At 55.7% G+C, this 25,567-nt stretch overlaps 2 protein-coding genes across 4 annotated transcripts; one reads left to right on the plus strand and one right to left on the minus strand.

Annotated features, from left to right (window-relative positions):
- Positions 1 to 901: 901 nt before the first annotated feature.
- ZNF629 (zinc finger protein 629) lies at positions 902 to 9,879 on the plus strand. 3 transcript variants are annotated; one of them, XM_055409882.2, is made up of 3 exons: positions 902 to 1,072; positions 3,475 to 3,582; positions 3,733 to 9,879. In XM_055409882.2, the coding sequence occupies exons 2-3, from the start codon at positions 3,510 to 3,512 to the stop codon at positions 6,264 to 6,266; spliced, it is 2,607 nt and encodes an 868-aa protein (XP_055265857.2). In that variant the 5' UTR covers positions 902 to 1,072; positions 3,475 to 3,509; the 3' UTR covers positions 6,267 to 9,879. The 3 variants fall into 3 exon arrangements, with proteins under 3 accessions (XP_055265857.2, XP_055265858.2, XP_055265859.2); XM_055409883.2 differs by lacking the exon at positions 902 to 1,072 and adding an exon at positions 1,394 to 1,759; XM_055409884.2 differs by lacking the exon at positions 902 to 1,072 and adding an exon at positions 1,768 to 2,280.
- Positions 9,880 to 12,979: 3,100 nt separating this feature from the next.
- RNF40 (ring finger protein 40) lies at positions 12,980 to 25,476 on the minus strand. The gene is made up of 20 exons (XM_055409881.2): positions 25,382 to 25,476; positions 25,071 to 25,274; positions 24,484 to 24,651; positions 24,205 to 24,349; positions 23,363 to 23,569; positions 22,701 to 22,822; positions 22,436 to 22,582; positions 22,263 to 22,337; positions 21,043 to 21,162; positions 20,767 to 20,946; positions 20,437 to 20,572; positions 19,493 to 19,614; positions 18,979 to 19,406; positions 18,775 to 18,892; positions 18,501 to 18,650; positions 18,106 to 18,318; positions 17,900 to 18,025; positions 16,377 to 16,517; positions 16,184 to 16,285; positions 12,980 to 14,254 (listed from the first exon to the last, which is right to left on the minus strand). The coding sequence occupies exons 2-20, from the start codon at positions 25,200 to 25,202 to the stop codon at positions 14,078 to 14,080; spliced, it is 3,009 nt and encodes a 1,002-aa protein (XP_055265856.1). The 5' UTR covers positions 25,203 to 25,274; positions 25,382 to 25,476; the 3' UTR covers positions 12,980 to 14,077.
- Positions 25,477 to 25,567: the final 91 nt, after the last annotated feature.

A 25,567-nucleotide genomic window follows, 5' to 3' on the forward strand; every position in this document is an offset into this window, starting at 1 on the left:
CTGAGTTCTTGAGGGTAGAGAGCCCAGTTTTTGTTCAACTCTGAGGTCTCCCTACCTTTCTGTTCCCACAGTGTCCAGAGGTAGTAGGTTTCCATATACAAATGCGTTAAATTGAAATAATGGCATGGCTTCACATCTCACACCTTAGTTTCCTGTCCTGTAAAATGGGGATGATCGTGGATTGGAGTGAGGAGGCAAAGAGATCAAGGCTACAAACATTGAAAGCCCACATAAACTAGCCTTGGGAGGCCACCTGGGTTTTTCTCTTGCTCTAAGCTGGATGCCCAGGGAGCTACTGGGAAAGGCTCTGGCCCTCTTCCCTCCTGCCCCAACCAGGCCTCAGTTTCCTCCTCTAAGGAGAGCTAATTGGGGCAGAGGAAGCGGGCACACACTTGCCAGGGAGGCTTGAGCCAGGGACACAGGTTGCCACAAATCTCTCCTGGCTGTGCTGGTCCCCTCAGCCCAAATGCTTGCTGCTGCGACTTATTTCAACTAAGCCGCTTTTTCCGTCTGTAGATGTTCCATCTCCAAGTGTGGCCGGCCGCCCCTGCTCCCACCCCACAACCCAGGCATCCAAGCCCCCTTCGTGGGTCTGAGTCCCAACAAAGGCAGGCCCCAGGGGACCAGCAGCCACCAAATCAGAGCTCGGGCTTTCTGGGAGCGGCAGGCGGAGCCCCTGCGAGATGCAGGGTGGCCAGAAATCCGGAGCCCCTCACTGGCATCTCGGTTCCCCCGAGAACCAGCTCCCACTGGGGACGGAGAGAGGGGCGCCGTCTCCGCCACCTCCTGGCTTCCCCGTCCTCCTTTTTTTCCCAGGCTGTGGGAGGCAAAGGGTTAAATCCCATAGAGCTGATGCTCTGACTCCAGGCTAGAGGGGCCCGGGAAGCTGGGGTCACTTCCTGCTCCGTCCCAGTCACCCTGAACTGGTCCCCGGGTCCTCAGCTTGGGATCACCCCTTGAGAAGGACCCTAGAGTCCTCGGCATCTAGCCCGCCCCCCGAGGCAGGGCATTCAAGGGGTTAAGTCCCCTGGGGCTGGATCCTGCCTTCCGGCCTTTCCCAGACCCCAGAGCCGTGAGTGGGGGACGCCTGGGTTCCCGGGGGGGGGTGGCCCGGAGGGCCCGGGACGGCCGCCGGGGAACAATGGGGCGCGGGAGGCCGGGGACCCGGCCAGGGTGTGAGCCCCCGCCCCCGCCCCCCGGCCGCCGGGGCAGGGCTGGGGGCCGGGCAGGGGCCGCGAGGGCCGAGGATTCTGGGAAGAGCGCGAGGGTCTGGCTGTGGGGGAGGGGAGGGCGTGAGCATTCTGGGAAGAGGGAATTCGGCCCGCCGGGGCCGGGGGCTGGGGCGCCGCGGGGGAGCCGGGGATCCTGGGTGCCCCCGGGGGGCGGGGGAGGGGAGGATGCCGGGCTCCGGGTTGGAGAAAGGCAGGAGGGTCGCGGGGACCGGCTGGAGCCGAAGTCCAGGGTCTGGGCCGGTGCGGGCGTGGGGGGACCGGGGCCAGGGTGGCTGCATTCCCGCAGCTGCCTCCATGTCAGGGTCACCCTGGGCCGCTCTCCACACCTCTCTGGGAGGCAGCCTCCTCCTCTTCTGCCCTCCCTCTTGCTTCGCAGTGGGGCTGGCCTGAGGTCGAGGCCCGTGCAGGCCTGAGCACCTCTCACCTCCCTCGGTCTCCCCACTTTCCTGCTCCATGTCGGCCTTGTCATTAACCCTTTCCCTTCTACCCCGGACCGCTGAGTTTGAATTTCTCCAGAGACGATCAAGGTATATGAGTGCTCACCTGTCCTCAGCAAACACAGCAGCCCTCTTCAAAACAGGCAGGCAGCCCCCAGCTTGGCAGAGGTCCCAGCTGCCACCTCCCCGCAGACACTTATGGATGGGGGTGGGGGATTCTCAGAGCCTAAGAAGCTGCAGAGATGAAGAAATTCATTTACTTCCTAAAATCTAACTCCTGTCTCTCCTGGGTTCAGCTAGCTCCTGCTTCAGTTTGGTTACCTCCCCACAGCCTCCTCTGGGGTCTTTGCACCTGGCCACCCAAAGCCAAGGCCCACACAGGGTCTCTCTTAAGGGTCTAAACGTTGTGAGGAGTTCTCCTCGCACTTAGCTCCTGAGGCCCTGTTCCCTCATCCCCGCATCTTATCACCATTTTTGGGAGTGACAGCTGCCTGTGTTTCACTCTGAGCTCCTGTTCCTCTGCTGCCATCCTCTCCAAAGCTCTGGACCAAAGCAGTTCTCTAGGAGCAAGGGGCATCTCATTCATTCATCCAGAATTTACTGAACACCTAGTACGTGTTAGGGATGGAGTACGGCACCAACAAAAGAGAAAATAAATTAGAAGAAGGGATGCCAGGATGGAACCATAGTGGAAGGCTTCAGCGGGGAGTGTTCTGTTTCTTGTTCAGAGCTCAGGGTTGTCAGGATCCAACCCCTTCTTTCATAGCCAGGGAAACCTTCTGGTCCCAGGAATTTCTCCAGCCCCGTTCCCATGGCCAGCAGGCTCTGACTGAGCTCTTTCCCCATCTGCCCACGTTTGTGAGTTTCACATGACTTTCAAGGTCATCTCCCTCTCTTAGAGGCCAGGACATGCCAGACACAGAATCTTGCATTTCTGGTCTTAGCTCTGCCACTTCCCAGCCTGTGACCTTGAAGAAATCTCACTGGGCACTGGTTTCCTAATCAGGAAAATGGACAACCTGATTCCTGGGTCTCCTCACAGGACTTGGGGGTGAGATGATGAGGACCATACGGCAGGCACTGTGTCTGCTGTCACATGCCAGGTGGTCTGCACGCATTCATCCTGTCTCTCTTCCTTTTCATTTCCCTCTCAAAGTAGTTTGTGCAGAAGCCCCTAATGGCTTTAAACTGCCCCCTCTCCCTACCTCTAGCCCAGGCTTCCTCTTTCTGTGCTTAGATAACGGGAAAGTGCTCCAGTCTTTTGGAATGCCCTATCTGTCCCCTCAGGGAAATTGGGGTGGTTATTACTTTTTTTTTTAACTCTTTAAGTGTTCCAGCTAGTCTTGGTTCTCTGTGGGGCTCATAAGCAAAGTTTATTGGTCCCAATTAGCAGCCCCATTAAGGAGGAAAATTAGAGTCTTAATGAGCTTCCTCTGATTAACAAAATAACAAGTTTCCCAGCCTCTGGGCATCGGAGGGGTGGGGTGAGAGCCTCCTTTTCCGTGGGCGTCAGAATCTTCTCCAGCCCCCAGTCTGGGTTCAAAGGGTTATGACTGACGAGCTTTTAATTACACTCCTAAATTCACCTACTTGCTTAGTGGTGATCTTAAGCTCTGGAGCAGAAGGCAGGCCTGCAGGGGGAGGGGGTAGCAGTGAGAACAGAGAAAAATGGGGAGGTAAGAGACTGCAGTTCACATCAGGAGGAATAAGGGCTGCGGATGGGGGAGTGGGGCTGGGGGAGTCAAAGCAGGCCGGAGCTCAGCTCCCTGCGGTGTATTCTCTCCCTGCTGCCCCCCCACCCCCAGGGTCCCTGGAGCACTGGACAGCCCCGAGTTCCGGAATGGAACCTGAGACGGCGCTCTGGGGCCCAGATCTGCAGGATCCTGGACAGAGCCCGGATGATGCTCACCCAGGTGAGGGACACAAGAAGGGACGGCGGTCCTGAGGAGTGGCCCCATTCAGCGAGGGGCCCAGGCTCTGGGAAGAACCCCGGGGGGAGGGAAGTGAGGCTGGCCCGGGTTCTGAAAGGAGATGGGGATTGGAGACTCCCTTTCTGTCTGTAGGTGCAGAGAGTGGGAACGAAGAGGAGAGCGCTCAGCAGGAAAGTTCTGGGGAGGAGGTCATCTTGGGAGACCCAGATCAGAGCCCAGAATTCAAGGACCCATCAGAGATGCCCCTGGGGACACCCTCCCACGATGTCTCCGGCCCCCAGGATGCCCCGGCCCCCCTGGGTCACTCCAACCCCTCGGACCACCAGACCCCTCTGGACACCCCCACCCCCGAGGTAGTCCCAACCCCGTCAGACTGGACCAAGGCCTGTGAGGCCAGTTGGCAGTGGGGGACTCTGACCACCTGGAACAGCCCCCCGGTGGTCCCGGCCAATGAGCCCAGCCTGCGGGAGCTGGTGCAAGGCCGCCCGGCCGGCGCCGAGAAGCCCTACATTTGCAACGAGTGCGGCAAGAGCTTCAGCCAGTGGTCCAAGCTGCTGCGGCACCAGCGCATCCACACGGGCGAGCGGCCCAACACCTGCTCCGAGTGCGGGAAGAGCTTCACGCAGAGCTCGCACCTGGTGCAGCACCAGCGCACGCACACGGGCGAGAAGCCCTACAAGTGCCCCGACTGCGGCAAGTGCTTCAGCTGGAGCTCCAACCTGGTGCAGCACCAGCGCACGCACACGGGCGAGAAGCCCTACAAGTGTACCGAGTGCGAGAAGGCCTTCACCCAGAGCACCAACCTCATCAAGCACCAGCGCTCGCACACGGGCGAGAAGCCCTACAAGTGCGGCGAGTGCCGGCGGGCTTTCTACCGCAGCTCGGACCTCATCCAGCACCAGGCCACCCACACAGGCGAGAAGCCCTACAAGTGCCCCGAGTGCGGCAAGCGCTTCGGCCAGAACCACAACCTCCTCAAGCACCAGAAGATCCACGCCGGCGAGAAGCCCTACCGCTGCACCGAGTGTGGTAAGAGCTTCATCCAGAGCTCGGAGCTCACCCAGCACCAGCGCACGCACACGGGCGAGAAGCCCTACGAATGCCTGGAGTGCGGCAAGAGCTTCGGCCACAGCTCCACGCTCATCAAGCACCAGCGGACTCACCTGCGCGAGGACCCCTTCAAGTGCCCGGTGTGCGGCAAGACCTTCACGCTGAGCGCCACGCTGCTGCGGCACCAGCGCACGCACACGGGCGAGCGGCCCTACAAGTGCCCTGAGTGCGGCAAGAGCTTCAGCGTCAGCTCCAACCTCATCAACCACCAGCGCATCCACCGCGGCGAGCGGCCCTACATCTGCGCCGACTGCGGCAAGAGCTTCATCATGAGCTCCACCCTCATCCGCCACCAGCGCATCCACACGGGCGAGAAGCCCTACAAGTGCTCCGACTGCGGCAAGAGCTTCATCCGCAGCTCGCACCTGATCCAGCACCGGCGCACGCACACGGGCGAGAAGCCCTACAAGTGCCCCGAGTGCGGCAAGAGCTTCAGCCAGAGCTCCAACCTCATCACGCACGTGCGCACGCACATGGATGAGAACCTCTTCGTGTGCTCCGACTGCGGGAAGGCCTTCTTGGAGGCGCACGAGCTGGAGCAGCATCGGGTGATCCACGAGAGGGGCAAGACCCCGGCCCGAAGAGCTCAGGGCGACGGCCTCCTGGGGCTCGGGGACCCTGCCCTGCTGACCCCACCCCCCGGAGCCAAACCCCACAAGTGTCTGGTCTGCGGGAAGGGGTTCAACGACGAGGGCATCTTCATGCAGCATCAGAGGATCCATATTGGCGAAAACCCCTACAAAAACTCGGACGGCCTCCCCGCCCACCCCGCCCCCAAGCCGCCTCAGTTCCGATCCCCCAGGCTCCCTTTTGGAGGCAATTCCTTTCCCGGTGCTGCGGAGGGCAGAGCTGACCCGCCCGGACAGCCCTTTAAAATGCCCGACGGGCAGGAGAGCTTCAGCCATAGGCTGGGGCTGCCCTCCTCCAAGTCCTACATCTGTTCGCACTGTGGCGAGAGCTTTCTGGATCGCTCGGTGCTCCTCCAGCATCAGGTCACCCACGGCAACGAAAAACCCTTTCTCTTTCCCGATTATCGGATTGGCCTCGGGGAAGGGGCGGGGCCCAGTCCCTTCCTCAGTGGAAAGCCCTTTAAATGCCCCGAATGCAAAAAAAGCTTTGCCCTCAGCTCAGAGCTGCTGCTGCACCAGAAAGTCCATGCCGGCGGGAAAGCCCAGAAGAGTCCAGAGCTGGGGAAGAGCTCTTCCGTCCTCCTGGAGCACCTCAGGAGCCCCCTGGGGGCCAGACCTTACAGCTGCTCAGATTGTGGGGCCTCCTTCCTCGATCGCCTGGCTCTCATCCGGCACCAGGAGACCCATACCCGAGAAAAGTCCCCCATACCCGAGGAACCCCTCCCAGAGCCAGCCACCCTGTCCGCAAGCCAGGAAGGTGAGGGAGAGACCCCAGCACCCACAGAGAGCAGCAGCCATGAGGAAGGAGGAAGCCCCAAAACCAGCTTAGAAGAAAAGCCCTATTTGTGCCCGGAGTGTGGAGATGGCTTCACAGAAGTCTCAGCCCTCCTCCTGCATAGGAGCTGCCACCCCGGGGTCACCCTGTGAACAGGGTCTGGAGACCAGACGCCTCTCTCTCCTGAGAGGAACACTGGCTCTCCCCAAAAGTTATGTGGGGAAAGGAGGAAAACCCTATCAGATTGTAGAGAAGCGGAGGATAAAGAATTGTGGGTAAAAGTAGTGCTTTTACATCAGTGAATAACCCTTTAAAATTGTTGGTGGGAACCACTTATAAGGCAGTAGAGAAAAACTGTTGGGTTAGAAACCCTATAAATATGTAGGAAAAAAAAAAGCCCTTTAAGTCTGTAGCAGAAAAACCCTATAAACCATAGTGGATAAAAGCCCTATTAATTGTAGGAAGAGGTCCCAATATGTCTCTAGACAACCCTATAAAACTGTATCAAAAACCTAGTGAAACTATAGGGTCGGGGAAGCACAGGGAATCCGACAGTGGCGTCAACTTGGGAGGAGTGACCCTTAGAAGGTGTAGAAGGACCTCCCATGAACTCACTCCACAGCGTTCTCTTCCCCAAGAGCATGGGAGGGAGCCCGTCTGCCAGAGCCGTGGACAACGACACCGAGGAAAATGCTGGGCTGGGGGAGGAGCATGGGAATGAGGAGGAACCTTCTGATTCCCCAGAGGAGAAATGACCCAGGAACTAGGAAGAGAAGGTCCAGTTCAAGGCATTGGGGGTTCCGTGGGGATGAGGGCAGTCTTAGATGACTGTGTGTGAGAGAGGACGAGGCCCATGGAACTCCTGATCAGAAAGATCCCCAAAAATGGGAAGAAAAAAACACGTCCAGCCTGTTTAAAGGCCAAAGTTTGGGGAGCATAAAAGTTTTAAGTGTAAGGAGACTAGGAAACCACCACAAAAATTAGGAGGGAAGAGTAAGGTGATTTGTGAGAGTGCTTTGCGGAAAGCGAACCAAGGTGGAGAAGCCGTTGAGATGTAACCCAACAAACCCCAGGCTGCCCAGTCCTCCCTGTTTCAGAAGCTTGTCAAACTGCAAGTACAAGCAGATCCTAGCTCAGGCCACCAGAGTTCCCCACATCCTCGAACCAGGCAGGACTCCCCGCTCCCCAGCCCAGCTGGGGAACATCTTCGCTGCGAGGCCTCCAGGAATGGAGGGTCCCTCCTGCCATATTCTCAGGTCTCACTGTCGGGAGGCTTCTCCTGCCATCTAACTGCCACCAGTCCTGAGGCTGTGGCAGCCCGTTTCCTTACATTCTGTCCTCAGAGAGGGAGAAGCCTTGCTAGTCGACCTCCAAAGAATAAAGCCCTTCAGAGACACGAGGTCTGTGTGTGGTCAAATTCTGGCCAGACTTCTCTTAAGTCAAGAGCACCACTTTTGATTCTCTGGCAACAAGGGAAGCAGAATGGACAGAATCGAGAGCCTGGATTAGCCAGCAACTTGATTTTTAACCTCATTCTCTCATCTGAGCTGTTAGCAAGGCTGCAAGAAGATAAGCCAGCAAGAGGACACATAGTGATGGGTGACCAGATGCCCCACAGGCTGGACCGTGGGTCCCTGAAGAGTATGCGGAGACCTGACCGCCTTCCTCACCTGGGTACCTGGAGCCTTCTGAGGTTGCAGCAGCCCAGCTCAACTGTGGTCTTGGAAAGAAGATAGAGTCCACCCACTTGGCTCCTCTCCTCCTTAGCCAGAAACCTTCAGAGGGAGACAGAATGATGAGAAACACACTCCCTGGCCAGGCCCGTCTCCTGTCCTCACACACCACGTACGATGACATACTTTCATTAACCCTGCCAAACCTGCTCCCATGGTGGGGAATGAGACTGTTGTCCTCTGAAATGGTTGAAGAGCCAAAACTCTTGAAACATCCATAACAAGAACCCCACCCCTTAACCCGAGACCCTTAAAGGAGGACAGGACTCCCTGTCCAGAGCTGGGTCCAGAGGAAGTGCCCACTGACACCGCGTTGGCCCCAGTAACACGCTGTGGTACAAGTAGAACTGAGATGCCGGGTGGGGAGTCACGTCCCTGGAGAGGGTGACCCGGCTTCCGACAAACCTGCGGAGGAGACCTCTGATTCCATTACCTAAAAGTTCAAAAGGTGAAAGTCCTTCACCCTTCATCTGTCCTGATCCCAAAGGGATGACCCTCAAATTCAAAGACTGAAATCTAGAACACTGTAGGAGGAAAAGCCTAGGCCTGCTGGGGAGAAAGAAAAGGCAGGTCTTGGGGGACTATGAGGAGACCCTGATTAATATCTGCATAAAGCCCCACCCACCCAAGTGCCAGGTCAGAAAGCACCACCAGGAGGGGAGAAGGAGCCTGCCTGCCTCTCCTGACAGCATGGACCAAGGAGGTGTCCCTCTGAGACTGAGGAAGAGGAGACCATTCTCCAAGCAGGTGTTTTTTGTTTTTTTTCCTCTAAGATGGCAGCAGAAAGAAAATTCAGTTGTAGAGACAAACCCCTTGTAAAACTAGAAGCAGATCCTCTTGGAAATAGGCCTGAGGACTCAGTCTCCAGAAGGGTCTGGGAGAGCAGCTTTTGGGGCTCAGGACCAGTCCGGGGGGAAGATGGGTGGTCAAGGCTGACCGAGGACCTATCAAGGACTAGGGTGTAGGATGCTCGCATGTCATAGGGTGAGGGCCAGGGGTCTGGGCTGCGTGCTGAATGGATGATGTGGACACAATTAGTTGGGGTCTGGGGTTTCATAGCAAGAAAGGGAGGCAGAGTCAGAGACCTTTGGGGTGTGACCTGTTCTCTGTGGCCCACCTCCCCAAACTCCTTTAGCCAGCTGCTTTCCTCCCAGAGCGAGCTACATCTTGGGAGGAATTAAGCAGGGAGCAGGCTGGGGGAGGTGGCAGTGTCGAGTCCTTCTGACCAGGGCAGGCCAAGGCCCAGGGGATTGTGGCACTTTCCCACCAGAAGTGAGTCGGGAAGGCGGATTGTAGCCAAACCCTCCTGTCCAGCTCCACGCAAGCCTGACTCTTTAGACAGGACTGCATGGAGGAGCGCACCACAGGGTCACAGCGTCATTGGTGAAAGCAGAAGGGAGAGTAGAAACTGATCTGAGCTTAGGGTGAAACTTGAAACTGCTGTGGATATGGAGGTCAGAAGGGAGCCTGGGAGAACTTGCCGTGAACCCTGAATGGTGGGGAAGTTCGAAACCATCACAGACAACAGGTGGGGTTCCATCACACCTGCCCCTCAGGTGCGCAGCCCCAACTCTTGCCCCCACTCCTCTGACCTGTCCCCTTGGAGTGAAGAAAGGCCCCACTTTTGAGTATTGTGTGTTGATAGCAGTGTTGTGTCAGCGGTGGTCATGTTGATTAGTTGAAGAGAATAAAGGGAATAAGATTGCCCGGGTGTTTTCTATCTTCTCTTTCAAGCTCAGCAGGCTGAGAGAGCCCGTTCTCTGCCAGGGCCGGGTCCACATTAACTCGAAAGCTCAGCCCAGCCCTGTTCCCAGAGGCCGGAAATCTCCATCCGGTGCTTGCTCGTGGGAGCCTGAGGGTTTACAGATTTAAAATCTATCCTCTTGGGAGATAGGGGGAGAAATGTGCTGAGAAGGTGGCAGAGCCAAGCAGCACAACATGCTGACTTCTGGGTGGCAGCCTGGTGACTCGCACTGGGCTGGCTCAGGGCCAGCTGTGCTGCCCCAGGGAGCCCTCTGTGGCCACGATGCCCATACCCTCTGCAGACTGCCACGAGGCACAGCACCCAAGATCTAGTTCTAGAAGCTGGCAGCCGCCTCCCCTGGTTCTCCTGGGTCCTGGACTGGGCCCAGACCTTCTTCTGGACCAGAGCCTCCTAGACCCTGAGGAGAGGTGGGTGGAGACCTAGCTCGTCTTCTAACTCTCAGGATGTAGCCCGTGAGCCCCCAACGTGTGGAGAGGCTGAGGCTCACAGAAGGCTGTCATTTACCTAAGATCTACTGCAAGGTGGTGAGGGAAACCAGAATGACCAGAAGCAAGCTCTGTGTACAACCAGGCCTCTCCTCCCCCACCGCTGGGCCTGCCTGGGCCTGGCCTGGGCTCCACACTGTCTGGGTCAGGCGGGGATGTGCCGCCAAATCCTTGCAGGCTTGCCTCAGCACTATCTCCTGGGCCTAGAGCTTGCCCTGGCCCAAGTGGCTGCTTGAGGCAGTTCTAACCCAGTGCTTGCCTCTGCCCCAGTCTGTTGGGGGCCTCCTGCCCCAGCCAGGAAACTGTCTCCACACCTTCCCTTTGTCTCTCTAACCCTGACTCCCAAGGCAGGCTCAATTGTCTCTCCTTTCCCTTCTCTATCTGGAAAGCAAGGGGTGGGGAAGGGGGAAAGAGAAGAGGGAATTGTGTTTCATGAAGAAGCGAGTAATGAAGGCTATTTTATATTTTCTGGAGACACAGGTCCATCAGCACAGGAGTCCTCTGTAAAATGAGGGGACTCCAGAGGAAGAACAGACACTGGAGCCCACTGATTCCTTTTTTAAAAAAGATATTTATTGGGTTGCACTGGGTCTTAGTTGCAGCAGGTAAACTCTTAGTTGTGGCATGTGGGATCTAGTTCCCTGACCAGGGGTCGAACCTGAGCCCCCTGCCTTGGGAGTGCAGAGTCTTAGCCTCTGGACCACCAGGCAAGTTCCTCATTGGTTCTTACTTCGCAGAAGGGGTTGGATCCAGGCATAGTACCTGCCACAGCAGCGGGGCAGGAAACTGGCTAGAGGCAGTGACCTGAAGGATGAGGGCTGCACGAATAGGAAGTAGTAAGTGTCGGGGTCGGGTGGAGTAGGAGGTAGAGGATGCGCAACAGGTGTCAGCTCAAGAGCATAGTGGGGTGGGAACTGAGAAAAGGCAAGAGCAGAGGCTGGACTGTGGAGTACCTTGCTGGAGTAACTTGGGGATAAGGACACCATGGGGGAAAGGGGAATTAAGGAGAGTGACATGATCTTAGTCCCATCCTCCAACCCTGGCCATAAATGGTGGCAATATGGTAAATGATACAGCAGAGTGTAGCACCAGAGAGCCCAAGGGAAGTGTTGGTTTTTAAAAATCAAGTTGCAAAGAGCTTTGCTCTTTTTTAGATGTAAACAGTTAATGTGTGTGTTTCACTCAGTCACATCTAACTCTTTGCAACCCCATGGACTGTAGCTCACCAGGCTGCTCTGTCCATGGAATTCTCCAGGCAATACTGGAGTGGGTAGCCATTCCCTTCTCCACCAAGGGAATTTTTAAGAAGAGTGAAGTCAAATGCTCTACTGGAACCTGGCTAAAACAGGTACCTTTACCACTAAGGCCAACATCTGCTCACCCACACAGGCCAGCCAAGATCAGGACTGGGCCAGGAGGAGCTTTGACCTCCCCGTCCCAAGAGCACAGGGTATCGCAGACACTGAGTTTACTGGTGTTTGGAAAGGATCAAGCACACTCAGGGGGAAGGGCCCGCCCAACTCCTACAGCAGATCTTCCCGGAATTGGGCAGGCTTATCCGAAAACCAACATTTGTGAAGAACTTACCGTTCCTCCTGCAGCATCAGTGCTTGCTCTTCCCACCATTCTGGGATTTTTATCCCACTCTCTTGGGCGCAAGTTTGAGAAAGTGGTTTGGTGTCTATTAAGCATAAGGACTCGGGAGTTTTTAGACCCCCCTGGATATGGAGACTGCTTAGGAGAGAGATTTGGGGAAGTGACGTCACTTGGATTTGGTAAGGAGCCCACGTGGAGGTGACTCCTGGGAAAGATGATAGAGCTCACAAAGGATTGGCCGACCCCGACCTGCAGCGCTCCTTTCTGAGCTAGAGGATATCTCTATGATGCAATATGCTGCGTTTTTTCCCCACCCTGGCCACCACTGCCGGGTGCCGCGGACACTTCCTCGGCGGCCCGATGCCATCCCCCGCCGTGGCTCGTGCCTCGGCGAGCGCGCCCACAGCCGGCAGCCCTGCACCGGAAGTCAATGTAGCCCGCGTCTCCGTTTCGGGTCCGACCTGGACCAGCCGCGGCGGCCCCGCCGAAAGCTCGGGCGCCAGATGGAGCCCGAAGGCAGACAAGGCCGCGAGCCCCAGCGAAGGTGCGACTCCTAAGGCCGTGGGGTCGCGCAAGGGGGTGACTGCTGACACACCGGCGGCCGCTCCCGTGGCCATGGCTCCAGTTCCAGTGTCAACACCCAGCCTGGGCATCACTGTCCCGAGCGCGAGCCCCAGCACAGCCTCGGTGAAGGGTCCGCCTGCGGACCCGACAGCACACTGAACCCAAGAGCGCCGCTAGACACGGTTCCCGAGAACTTGGCCACAGGACGGTGCGAACCCCAATGAAGGAAGTCACCCGCTGAGGTGTCCTGTCTGTCCATCCGAAGGGGAGGGGTGGGCGAAGCCGCCGGGGAGACATGGCCCATACTGGGTGTACAGGCCCGGCTCTCCTTCGAGGACCTGCCACCAGGTGAAAACACGGGACTACATTTCCCATGATGCAGCTCGGAGCTCCCGGCTTCCCTGCGGCCAATGATCGCGGACGGGAGACGGGGGGTGTGGCAAGCCGGAGCTGCGGAGATCCAGGGAGTATCGGCTCTTCCCGGTGGGAACAGCAGAGCAAGCTGGCGGCTGAGTGCTGACCACTGCTTTCTCCTTGCAGACATGCCCCTCCCACGGGCCCAGTCTGGGACCACGGATGACAGTATAATAGGCAGGTGTCATAGTGGGGTCTGATCTGCGCAGGCCCTCTAGGTTCACTCGCCAGCCAGGGAGGCGCTGGGAGTAAATTTTAACAGCCAACATCCGGGACCCGCCTTTAGGTCAGGAAGCCTGGCTCTAGACTATAGGCTGAGGGTTGGACGTTTATTCAAAACAGCAGCCTATACAAGACATCTCTAGAGCAGGGGCCGTGGGTTGAAGTGGACCCTTGCGCCTGCCAGCAGCTCCACCTCCCGGGCCCCCTCGGACTGCCCTTATAGCCCATAGAGTTTGCTTGGGCGGACAGCACAGGAAGCATCATATAGGTACAGGCTCAGTCACAGGGCATTAGATGAAGCTCTTCTACCTGGAATGATTGGAAGTTGGCACAGCGGGCTAGTCTGTCCCTTTCCCCATGGGAAGTTCTGCCTCCACTGAAGTTAAGGCCACCCGGATGAAAGCAGGGTCATGAGGGACCCAGCAGAGACCTGGGAAGCATGAGGTGGGTGTTAAGTTGGGCCTGGGAAGGGAGGAGAGATTGGGAGGGGTCCGATTAGGATAGAAACTAATTGATAACTTGGTTCACCTTGGTTCACTCCCCAGATGAGTGCAAGGTGACTGCAGCAAGCTTGGAGCCTCCGAGAAGAGGACAATGCTCCCACCGAGGGGATGCTCTTAGCATAAGACCAGAGCAAAGAGCCCAAGCAACTCCACAGAAGGGAAGGTCTACTAGGTCTGGGGAGCAGAGAGTGAAGGAAAGTATCCCTGGGCTCCAGGGTCCAGTCTCAGAGCAAGGAGCTGGGGACCTGACCCAATCCTGGTCCTAACTTGTGGGTGTGTTAAATAGGTAGTGAGCCTCCACTTGTGTGGGAGGTCACAGCCTGGGGAATTTCCACTTTTTGGCTGGGATGGGCCTGTGGAAAAACCTGGAGAAGGGTTAGGGCCAGCTGCCAGCAAGTTTCGTTGAGTGCTCTGGGCCCCTCAGGGCTCTCACAGCAGACCTTTCCTGCAGGGCAAGTGCCCCCAAGGCTGGAGTTCTGACCTTGGGGAAAAGGTGAAACTGAGCTTGGCTAATCCCACACCCACTAGCATGCACTAGGGCCCCTGAACCAACCACATAGGGAAGGGCTGGGTCCACAGGGTCCAGAATGGAAGGTGGGGAACACTGGATGTCGGGTGGGGTGAGACTGGAGGCACAGCCTCCAGGGTCCATGGCGTTCCAAAGTCCCCTGAGTTACGTGTTCAGCTGATGTAGACGCGGTGGAAGTCGTGGGCACCAAAGGCGGCGTTGCACTTGGGGCACTTCCTCTGGCGGGCCTCATAGCGGCCCCGCACACACTCGAAGCAGAAAACGTGGAAGCACTTGGTAAGAACTGCATCTTTCTTGCGGGTGTTACAGCAGGGGCAGGTCAACCGCGCCTGGGCCGGGCAAAGGTGTCAACTCAGGAACAGTCCTGACAGTGCCCAGATCCCAAGCTGACAGCAAGAGTTGGTTCACACTCAGGCCACCCCACAACAGGCTGCACCTAACTCTCACGATAGCCCTGGGAGGTGGGGATAAGCACTTTCCACATGAGGAAACAGGCTGGGGAGTCCAGGTTTCAAAACTAGATGGTAACGGTCTAGCTCTAACCTGGGTGGTGATGCCCAGTGGTCACAAGTCCCTGCTAAAAGTCAATGACCCACAGGCTCCAGCCTGAGCTCCTCTGCCCTGGGGCTTCATCCCTTGGCCCACTAGCCTTCTTTGGAAAAACCCCAATCCTGGCTTAAGCTGTTTACCTTCTACCTGCTAAGTCACAGCTGGGCATGGCAGTGCCACTAGAAATCTGCTGCTCTCAACCCTCAAATGGGCCCATCTCTGGTGCTGCCCAGAGATCCTGCTGTGGGTCACTTGATTCATTTCTCTCTATGGAGGTTTATAAATCTCTTATCTTGAAATTTCCCACCTGCCGAAAAGTCTCACCTCCTACTCCAGATAGGAAGTTCCCTCCACTCAGTATTCCCAATAATCTTCCTCTGTCCTGCCTGAAATCCCAGCCCAGTCCACCACCTCAGTCACTCCCCACATGTATCACCTCTTCTCTAGCTCTCAGAATCCTACCCACCAGCATTTGACAGGCTCCACAGTCTGTAACTTCTCCAAAAGTCCTTCCCTTCTCCCCTTTCAGCTGTCTCCACCCCTACAAGGCCAAACTACTCCAAAAGGTTGTCTTTTTACTGACTCACCCTCTGTCCTTTCTTCACTCCAGGTGAGTCTAGGTGATCTGACCTTCACCTCTACCCAATAACCATTCCCACCAAGACTGTCAAACACAAACGGTATCTTTCATCACTTGCTTCATGTGCCTTCTTGGCAGCTCTGACTCACTCACCCCTGCCTCCTTGAAACTCTTCCCTAGTCATCTCCCTCTACATGGCTCTCCTTCCTTTTTTAATAATTATTTACTTAGCTGTGCTGGGTCTTAGTTGTGGCATGTGGGATCTAGTTCCCTGACCAGGGATTGAACCAGGACCCCGCAATTGGGAGTATGGAGTCCTAGCCACTGGACTACCAGGGAAATCCCTCCTCCGTCCATTATTTAAGCTTTGAGGTTGCTGAGGCAAAATGACCCCTGTTTCATCTCAGGCCACGGGCCCTCCCTGAATGACCAGTTCCACAAGGCTTCTGCCTTCGCCTCTGCTGACAATCCCCCAAAGCCTCCTGAATAAGCCAAGAATCTCAACCTGGCTCACTAACCTTCAGGATCTGACAATGCCCAACACCCCCTCCCCCGCCCCCCAGGCTTGTGACTCATCAAAAGCCCACGTTCTGTCCTCTTAGCTACCACTGTCCAGCTGTGTCCTCCAGCATGCCTCTCTCAGCTAGGGGCCTCCACTTCTGCCTCTCCCTTTGCTGGGACCCTTTCATCTCCATTCCTCATGGCCAAACCTGACTCACTCTTCAGTTTTCCTCTGGAGGCTATTCCTTCAGCAAGTCGGCTGACTGTGCCCCCTGCCTCCTGCCCAGTGCTATTAAGGGCCTCCCCTGACTGCCCCCAACCCCTCTGGCCTTTGCCATCACACTGCTCATCACTCAGAGGAAAGAATTACTTGGCTGCCTCCTCCACCAGACTGTCAGTTTCAAGAGACCCAAGACCAGGTATAGGTCCCAGTCCTCCCACTCTATCTGGCACAGAGTTTATGTGTACCACACTTGAGAGCTCTCTTGATTCTCCACAATGGATTCTGCCCAGGTTTTGCTATCCTACCTTATTTCTGGGTTCCCCAGACTACCCCCTGGAGCTCTCACCAACCCCTAATCTGAGATTTCCTAGGTTCACAGGGCACAACCTAGCTCCACAGCCCTACCTTGTATTCCTTGATCTCCTCCTGGAGGATTTCATCAGCGTCTGCGTAAACTTCCACCTTCCTCTGCTTCTCCAGCTTGCGCCGCAGCCGGGAGATGTCCTCCTGGGGCAGGAGACAGGGGAGGCTGAGTGCAAGGGTCCTCAATCAAAACCTGCTGGCCCCGCCCCTGCCTCCACCCCCGCCGACCACACACCTGAGCCCTCTTGAGGTTGAAGCTCTCTTTCTCACGCGCAGCCCGGCTCTCTGCCAGGCAAGGCTGGATCTCTCGCAGTCGTGTCTGCACATGCTCCAGCTGCACCTTCAGGTCCTCGGCCAGTTGGGCTGCTTCCACGGCCTGAGGTGGGTGGAATGGGGAGGAGGGGCACAGTTGGCCTGAGCCTGGGGAGTCAAGCGTGTGGAGCCATGGCCCACAGAGGCTTATGTCAATTGTCCAGTGGTTCCTGCTCTTGGGATAAGTGCAATACCTTCACTGAAACTGATTCTGTCTCCTAACCCCACCAGCCTCACCTCCCTGTCTTCCTCATCCCCAGCACTTCTGGCTCCTCACCTGCATAACCCTCTCTCCTGCCTCTGAGCCTCCATAGGGTTCTCTGCTCCCCTCAACTCCCCCAAAACACAGACTTTCTCTCTGCAGCTCCCTGAAGCCTCAGCTCAAATGTCACCTCCTGAGAGAGGCTCTCCTGTTTTTCTTTCATACACTTCTATTTCTTTCATAAGACATGCTTTGAGTTTCCTGGCGGCCACGTGGTTAGAATTCCGGGCCTTCACTGCCGTGGTCTAACAAGCCAAGCAGTGCGGCCAAACAAACAGAAAAAGACATGCTGTGATCTGAAACAGTGTTACTTAATCTGTGGGATTATCGGCTTGCTCTCTGCCCCTCATAACTGGAAGCGCCCACTTCCAGCAGAGCTGTTTTGTTCTTGTGATCGCCCCAGCACTCATTGCAGGTCCTGGTACATGGCAAGAGCATGACTGCTGCTGCTAAGTCACTTCAGTCGTGTCCGACTCTGTGCGACCCCATAGACGGAAGCCCATCAGGCTCCCCTGTCCCTGGGATTCTCCAGGCAAGAACACTGGAGTGGGTTGCCATTTCCTTCTCCAATGTGTGAAAGTGAAAAGTGAAAGTGAAGTCGCTCAGTCGTATCCGACCCTTAGCGACCCCACGGACTACAGCCTACCAGGCTCCTCCATCCATGGGATTTTCTAGGCAAGAGTACTGGAGTGGCTTGCCATTGCCTTCTCCGACTAACACTGCTTAAATGAATGAACCAAACAGAGAAGTCCAGGAGGAGAAGATAAAAGTCATTGTTAAGCCTTTACCACGAACTGGAGGAGTGATGTCATTCCTGACTCTGTTCCCCTCAGAAGAACAACTACCATGAGCTACACACATTTCTTATGGTTAATACAACTGTGTAACAGAGATAGCTAAACAGTGCAGCGGTCAGGACATGGGCTGTAGGAGTCCAAGAGACCTGGGCCCAAATTCCACTTCCATTCTTTCTTGAGCAAGTCAACTACCTCCCTAAACCTCAGCCTTCTCCCTTACAGAAAAGGAAGTAACAACGAAAACTGTTGGAGGATTACTTTAAGGTGAAACATGACCGAACAGAGAAAGTCCTCAGCACAGGGTCTGGCACACATTAAGTGTCTGAGACGTGAACGGGGCTGTGTAGGGAAGCAGAGCCAGGCTCTGGCCCAGGTCATCTGCCTCACCTTCCTCTTATTGAGCTCCAAGGCCTGGCTGCGCAGTGTCAGCTCCTTCTCCACACCCCCAAGGCTGCCCTGCAAGGCTCGCTCTTTTTCCTCCAGCTTCTGCACGGTCAGCAGCTGGGCATCCACCTGAGGACAGGAGTGGGGACTCAGTGCTGGGGATCCCCTGCCTCTCCAGTTCCACCCTAACAAGCCTGGGGCAGCCCTACCTGGGACTTGAGGCCAAGAACCTGCTCGCCCAGCTCATCCTTCTCCTCCCGCAGCAGCTTATGAATCTGGTTGGCTTTGATCCGCTCTGACATCAGCTTGAAGTTGGCATCATCTTTTTCTCGCAGCTGCTGGAGCAGCCGCCCATTTTGTTCCTGCATGTCCTCAAAGGCCTGGCCAGTCACATCCATCTCTGACAGCAGGGCCTCCTCCTCCTGCAGCAAGTGGGCAGGGGCAAGACCGAACGTGGGAGACGGACAAGATCAACTGTAGGGAAACCGCAGGAAAACACAGCTGTACAAAGACCCACAGAGTGGACCCAGGCCGTGTGCTAGACCAGGAGGTTTAAGGAATGCCAACATTCAAAGCTGGGGGTGGGGTGGGGTGGGGGTCACACCTGCTTGGTGGCACCCAACTTGCGCTGCAGGTGTTCGATCTGCTCCTCCGCCTGACGAATGCGCCGCAGGGCATCCTCGTCCGCAATCTTCTTGCTCTCCCTCCGATCCCTCTCCTCCAGCTCCCGGATGCGGCCCCGGAGTTCATCGACCTATAACCACCAGGAGGAAGCTCTCTCATCACTGCTTCCTATTGACCCAGGGCTCAACTCTGGTCACCACCCCCCGCCCTGGGGCAGCCTTTCTGTACATCCCATGGACCCTACCTGCCCTCACCTCAGCCTTGGCCTTTCGTTCCGCTGCCATGAGCTGCACTTTATCCCGCTGTTCCTTGGGTGCAGATTTATACATGTCCAGCAGCAATTTCATCTCTTTCTGGCTTTCCTGGGCCTTCCTGGGGGAGGCACAGGAGGAAGACTTTGTGAGTAGGGCTGGAGGTCACCGGGGAGGGGTGGGAGGGAGAAAAGAACAGGGCCTCACTTGAGCTCTACTCGGAGACCTTTGAGGAGTTCTGATTCCTTCCTCTTGGCCTCTTCCACTTTGGCCTTCTCCCGATCAGCCCTTGAGAGAGCCGAGGCTACAGATGGAGGTCCCAGAACAGGCCCTTCTCGCTCCCGAAGTTCCCGCTTGGGTCTGGCCTCAGGTTCTCGGCCCCGGGAAGAGGGTCCCTGGGCTCCAGGGGTCAGGGCCTGGGTCTCTTCCTCGGAGGGCACCAGGTCTTCCTTCTTTGCTGACGAGGTAGTAACGGCAGCGCCAGGCATGGAAGCCACCTCTTTTCTGGTGTCAGGGGCACCAACAGGACCTGGCCCACCCTCTTCTTTCCCTGGGACTGGGGCACTGAGGCTGGAGTCCTCTGGGTGGCCCAGGCTGGGAATGGAGTGAGTAGAGCCACTGGCCTGGGCCCGGAGCTGCAAAGCAGAGACAGAACAGGGCTGAGGTGAGACATGCTCAATGGGGCCTAGCCATGGCCTTCCTCAGGCAGCCCGCTCCTCACCTTGGCAATCTCAGCCTGCACTTCACGCAGTTTCCGCTTGTATCGCTGGGCATCCCCCTTTAGCTGGTGGTTGTGGTTCTGTAGGCTGCTGATCAGGTGGCGCATCTCACGGTTGATGGGCCCTGGAGGAGTACAGGAAAAAAGGTCAGACTGGTCCCTGGGTTAGGGGCTCAACCCCTCAGTGAGGAGAGAGGCAGGGCCAGAGCCGTCACTCTCACTACAAAGGAGGACAACTGAAGCCTTATACAGAGACAGTGAGCTCAGCAGATAACTGAAGAAAATTTACCCAAAGGTAATCTGATGCTGTGTGTTAATTTGCCAATGCAGATTTTGAAAATATTTCCAGATTTCCTTCAAAGGAACACATAACTGTAAATTCACCAAAGTTAGTTAGTCCACTTCCTTTAGCTTTTTAAACAAATATCATCTTCTCAGTTTCATGTCCCTGGCATTTCTCCTAATACCTCCTCATCTTCCCTCCTTGCTTTACTTTTCTTGGCATACTTGTCACTACCTAACACACACATTCAATTTTCCCTCCTTTGTTGTCTGTCCTCTCTCCCTGTAACACAGCTCCACAACAGCAGAGATTCTTTGTATTGTATTTTGTTCACTGGTATAATCCCAAAGCTTAGAACTGAGCCTGGCTCAAAAGAAGTGTTCAATAAACCTTTGTAAAATGAACTAGTAGAGAGGCACCCTAAAGGCCAGAGAATCATGGATGGGGCTGACAGCTCCTGTTCTGGCAGAGTCGGCACCATCAGCCACCTCAGGCGGCTGTAAGCCTCACTGCACCTTTGAGCTATGTGGTGGGGTCCCCATTTTCCACAGGGAGATAAGGCTCTGTGAAAGGAAAGGACTTAACCTCTGGACAAGCATCTGGCCACACCAGGGCCAAGCAATCCCACAGAAGGCCCCACCTCAACCCTGTCCTCGCTACATACCCGCCTGCTCATTGGCCGCCAGGTTCTGTTCAAACTCAATGCGCAGCATCTCGTACTCCTTGCGAACCTGGGCCAGCGTGTCCTCCAGCTGTATAACCTCGGTGCGTAGCTTCTTCTGCAGCCCCAGCTCATCACTCTGTGAAGTGAGGCATTAAGGACCCACACAAGCCCTGGGCTCATGGCAAGCCCACCCTCAACCTCAGACCTCAGTGGCTTCGGAAGAATTTATTCCCAAGGAATCTCTGGCAGGCACCCTGGGCTCTGACACCCTTGACCCAGGAACAACCTGACCTGGAAAGCCTGACCCTTACTCCTGTTCCACGGGTATACCTCCATGTGCTCGATGTGCCTCAGGTGGGAATTCTTGGTGGCCAGCAGCAGCCCGCGGGCCTCGTCCAGCTGCGTCTTCACTTGCAGAGACTCATTGTAGAGCAGTGAGAACTGCGCCTGCAGCATCCGGTACTCCCCCGTCTCCCGGACCACCTCCTCGGGAAGGCTCCGCAATGCTACCTAGGGGCAGGATGTCTGAACTCACTCAGCAAGAGGAAGGAGAGCTCAGCGCCCACCCTGGAGGCTAAGGCCTTCCCAGCCCCAAACACAACCCACCTTGAGGCGCTCATTGGTCCGCACGGCCCCCTGAAGTTCGGCCTGCAGCTTCTCCAGCTCTGCCATGCGGCTATTGGCCAATTCCTGATTTTCTTCCAACTCCGCATTCAGCATTTCAAACTGTGGAGTGGGGCGGCCAGTGGGAGGCAGGGCCAGGGCACAAGGCATGCGTCCCTCACAGCCCCACTATATGCTCTGCCCCAGCTCCCCTATGTGTAGCAGTTGGATTCTGAAGGCGCAGGGACAAGCCAGACCCAGGCACTTTCCTAAGTATTCCTACTCAAGTAGGAGGAAATGTAATACTGCATGGTCAGTGCTGGGAACCAAGACTTGTATCTGACAAGAGGGTCAGGAAAGCCTTCCTGGAAGACCTGAAGAGCAAGCTGAGGAAAGGAGGACAGGGAACAATGACTCTGCAGCGCCAAAAAAAGAAAAAACATGTGCAGTGACAAAGAAGTGAGAGAGCAAAAGCAGGACAGGGAATGGGACAGTGGCAGCAAGGCCCTTTCTCAGCTACACAATGAGAATGCCAAATGCCTCCAACACAACCAACAGCTCTTTCCTCAGTGGTACTTTTTAATCCCGTGGTACCAGCAAGGAGATCCAACCAGTCCATCCTAAAGGAAATCAATGCTGAATATTCTTTGGAAGGACTGATGCTGAAGCTCCAATACTTTGGCCACCTGATGTGAAGAACTGACTCATTTGAAAAGACCCTGATGCTGGGAAAAACTGAAGGCGAGAGGAGAAGGGGGTAACACGGGATGAGATGGTTGGATGGCATTACCGACTCAACAGATAAGAGTTTGAGTAAACTCCGGGAGTTAGTGATGGACAGGGGGGCCTGGCGTGCTGCAGTCCGTGGGGTTGCAAAGAGTCGGACACGAATGAGCGACTGAACTGACTGACTGACTTTCAATCAACTGATATACGATTAACCTACTTCTTGTTAGTTAACTCCCCGAACAAGAACTTAAGCTCCATGACAGGTTTCTGTTTTGTTCTCCAGAGTAACTGCTTTCTACACAGTACCTAACATTCAGTATTCAGCCACTATTTACTGACTACAGATATGAAACAATAAAACAAAGAACACGGTGAGTGACGGGCAAAGACCACCAAGACCACAGCTGATGTTTGTCCTTAATTCTAAGGGGGAAGTTCAAGGGCAGAGTAGAGTAAAGGTTGCGGGAAGGACCAGGAAGAATGCTGCTGCTCACCTTCTGCATGCTCAGTGTGATCTGGCCCCCCTGGAAGCCTGAAGAGCTCCCAGACACATAGTAGCCAGAGTTGAGCTGTGGAGAGAAGAGATGGACAGATGGGTTTGGAGAAGAGAAGTTAGGGCCCCAAGTACTCTGTTCAGGCTCCATCTGACCCAGCACCTGGGCCTCACCTGCTCTAAAGCTTCTGCCAGGTGCTTATTAAGTTTCTGCTCCCGCTTCCGTAACTTCTCGATGTCCCACTGCAGGTCCTCTACTGTCGTCTCCATCTCCAGCACTTTGGTCTCTGCAGATGTCACTTTATCCTGGAGCTCAGAGTACTGGGGACAGTAAAGGGGACAGGGGCTCAGATGACAGACCTGGCTCCCCGAGATGCGTGGGTGTCCGAGTCCAAACCCTGTCCTGGTTCCAACCCCACCCCCAAATCCCAACTCCCACCTCCAATGAAATACGGTGGTGCTTCTCCTGCAGTTGGGTGGCCAAGTCCTGTAGCCGCCGATTCTCACGGCCCAGTTCCCGGGTGCGTGCCCGAGCTGCCTCACCGGGGGGCTCACTGTCCCCTGGGAAGGTAGGGCTCAGGTAAGAGCCAAGTCCAGGGCACTGGGTCAAAATACTAACTCACTCTGGAGTCTGCTATGTGCCCAGGGTGACCCACCAGCTGTCCTGCCACTTTCTCATGACAAAGCCAGGAGCCTTTATCCCCACTGTACAAAGGAGGAAGCCAGCTCAGAGAGGAGAGCCATCTGCCCAGGACGCCCGGGCGGGACTGACAGAACTAAGGCTGGGGGATGCTGCTATGCCTTGGATGGATCAGTAACTGCCACTAAGATGTCTGAAAAGTGCTCCCAAGAGGTCTCCAGCCCCAAAGGAGGAGGACCCCTCCCCTAGTATCAACAACTCCTTCCACCCATCTCTTTAGACCTCAACTCCAGAAATCAAAGTCAGATTCCCCACTGACAGTTTAACCCTTCTGAGAACGTGGCTGATTTATCCCTTGGGGAACTGTGGCTGCTTCTGGGCTAGGGGCACTGAGGAGGGGATACCATGAAGAGATAAATGAAAGTTGGGGCACCTCGGGGGTGGGGGCATAAAGAACTAACCTCGGCTGTATACTCGCTGACAGAGTTCTTCCACCCGGCGCTGCAGGCGGTCAGAGGCCTCCACAACATGCGACACAGCTGCCTTGGAGAACTCCATGCGGCCCTGCAGCTGCAGCTCCACCTCCTCACTACTGCTTGCACCAAGGGCCACCACAAAAGCCAAGGCTGGCTCACTGAGAGGGGGCCGCAGCTGCATTGGCAGGGGTTCTGGGAGGGACGGACAGACCCTCGTGAGGACAACAGCAACAGTCACCACTACTCTGTACCAAGTTCCAGACTGAGCCCTTCAGCACCCTACAGCTTACTGAATCAACATAATCAACACCTGTGGTACTGTGTTATCCCCATCTTAAAAGTGAAATAACAGAAGTTCAGGAAGGTAATGTCCCTAAGGCCAGAGAGCTACCAAATCACTTCCTCAGGGAAGCCTTCTCTGCCTTCCCCTATCTAAACTAAAGTGCACACACACTAACTCCCTTTCAGGCCCCACTCCCCCTACTTCTCTCTTGTGGTTTTAATCACTTCTTTCCCTAATGGTTGGGGCAGTAAGTTATCTCTTTTTTATTTTTGTCTCCTCCAAATCTACAACAATGTCAAGTACACGGTCAACATTTAATACTTCTTTGAACTACAGGTATCAAGACGTGAATTGTACTCTTCACCATATCACTCAGATTTCAAAGCCTGTGTTCTCACCCACTGCCCTTTGAGTCCTAGATATGAAATCAATTGTGTGTGTTAGCAGGTAGGGAATTCAGCAGCCTAATATCAACATCCCCTCCTCTCCAGGACCTTCCCCAGAACTTAATTAAGCTTCCCAGATCCTAGGGCTCTGGCCCTACCCCTCAGTTCCGAAGTCCCTGGCTCTGTGAGAGGGGTCTGATCATCACGTGTCGGCCCCTCCTGGGTCCCAGGTGCCTCTGTCCCTGAAGACAGCTCCCCCTGGCTCTCATGGTGTCGGAGAAGGGCTTCCACAGTTTCATCCAGCTGAAGGGAAAAAGCACCAAGAATGTTATGAATGCCTCAGGTGCTTCCCAGCCTGATACTCCTTTCCCAGTAGAGGGGTCTGAGGATTGGCAGCTGGATCAAGGCCAGGTCTTGGAAAGAAGAGCGGCATCCACCTGGGCCCAGTAGCGATTGACAATGAGGAGGGTGGCGTCATCTGTGGCCTGCCGCTTCTCCAGCTTCTCAATTCGTTCTCGGAGTTCGTCTTCACATGCCTGTCTCTGTTCCAGCCGCTCTGCAAGTTTCTTGTTCTTGAACTGCAGAACCTTAAGATCCATCTCCTCCTACCAAGGAAATAAAGGGGCCAAGAAGAGGGTCAAGCAGGGCCCAATAACCCAATCACAGAGAAAGACAAGAAAAGCAAATGCAACGGACGACAGTGGGGAGCTTCCCCAGATGAACTGCCATTAGGATTTAACGAAGCTCAGACACCCACAGAGAAAGCGTCTCTGTTGTGAGGCGGATCATGTTCTGCTTCTGCCTCTTCCTACTGAAGTCTGACAAGCCACACGCCCTGTGGGAACCCGTTTTCCTATCTGTAAATGGAAGGCTGATGTCGTGTCCTCGGTTTCCTTCAACAGAGTGTTCTGTAAAGTGGATCTTGCTAAGCTTGGGGAATTGGGAGTTAAGTTCAGGACAATGTGGAGGGAAAACAGATGGGAGTTCTAGCAAGTTTTGAGGACTGAGGCAGGAACCCACGAACCGTGGAAGAGATGCCACCCAGGCGAATGGGCTCTATAAGCGTGGTGGTGGTCTTCTCCTCGCGGCTCAACTTCTTCTCTGGGGGCCCCGAACCCCCATCCCCAGCGGCGCGTTTGTTGCCGGGCCCAGACATGGCCGCGGCAGCGAAGAGAGAAGCAGGGTCTCCCGAGGGACGTCAGGCAGGCGGAGGCTGCACTCCTGTCACCTGCAAGACAGAGCGCCAAGATGTGGAGGCGGCCGGAGCTCCGCAACCACGCAACTCCGCCATCACGTATCAGAGGCTCCCCGCCCAGCCGGCCCTGGGCCCCTCACCGGCAGCAGGATCAGCCCACGGGCGCCATCTTGGACTCCACCGGACGTCACTGGCCTCCCCAGCACAGAGCGCAGGCGCCAGGGGCAGTCCCGGATGTGGCGAAATCGTCTTCATTTCCTGTTTCTATTGGTCTCGCTTTGTCCCGCCTCTCGGGTCTGTATGGGTTTCTTTGCGAACCCTCTTCT

The sequence above is a fragment of the Moschus berezovskii genome, chromosome 27, assembly GCF_049115385.1.
Source record: "Moschus berezovskii isolate FMDL1 chromosome 27, NW_MosBer_1.0, whole genome shotgun sequence".
NCBI classification, from domain to species: Eukaryota; Metazoa; Chordata; class Mammalia; order Artiodactyla; family Moschidae; genus Moschus; species Moschus berezovskii.

Bases quoted from the DNA above. Each gene is read 5' to 3' on its own strand.
- ZNF629 (XM_055409882.2), top strand. From the start codon at position 3,510: ATGGAACCTGAGACGGCGCTCTGGGGCCCAGATCTGCAGGATCCTGGA. The intron at 3,583-3,732 runs GTGAGGGACACA...TTCTGTCTGTAG, and splicing joins CCCGGATGATGCTCACCCAG to GTGCAGAGAGTGGGAACGAA.
- RNF40 (XM_055409881.2), bottom strand. From the start codon at position 25,202: ATGTCTGGGCCCGGCAACAAACGCGCCGCTGGGGATGGGGGTTCGGGG. The intron at 18,319-18,500 runs GTGTGACCCCCA...CACTTGCTGCAG, and splicing joins AGTTGGGTGCCACCAAGCAG to GAGGAGGAGGCCCTGCTGTC. The intron at 14,255-16,183 runs GTAGGGCTGTGG...TGCCCGGCCCAG, and splicing joins AGGAGATCAAGGAATACAAG to GCGCGGTTGACCTGCCCCTG.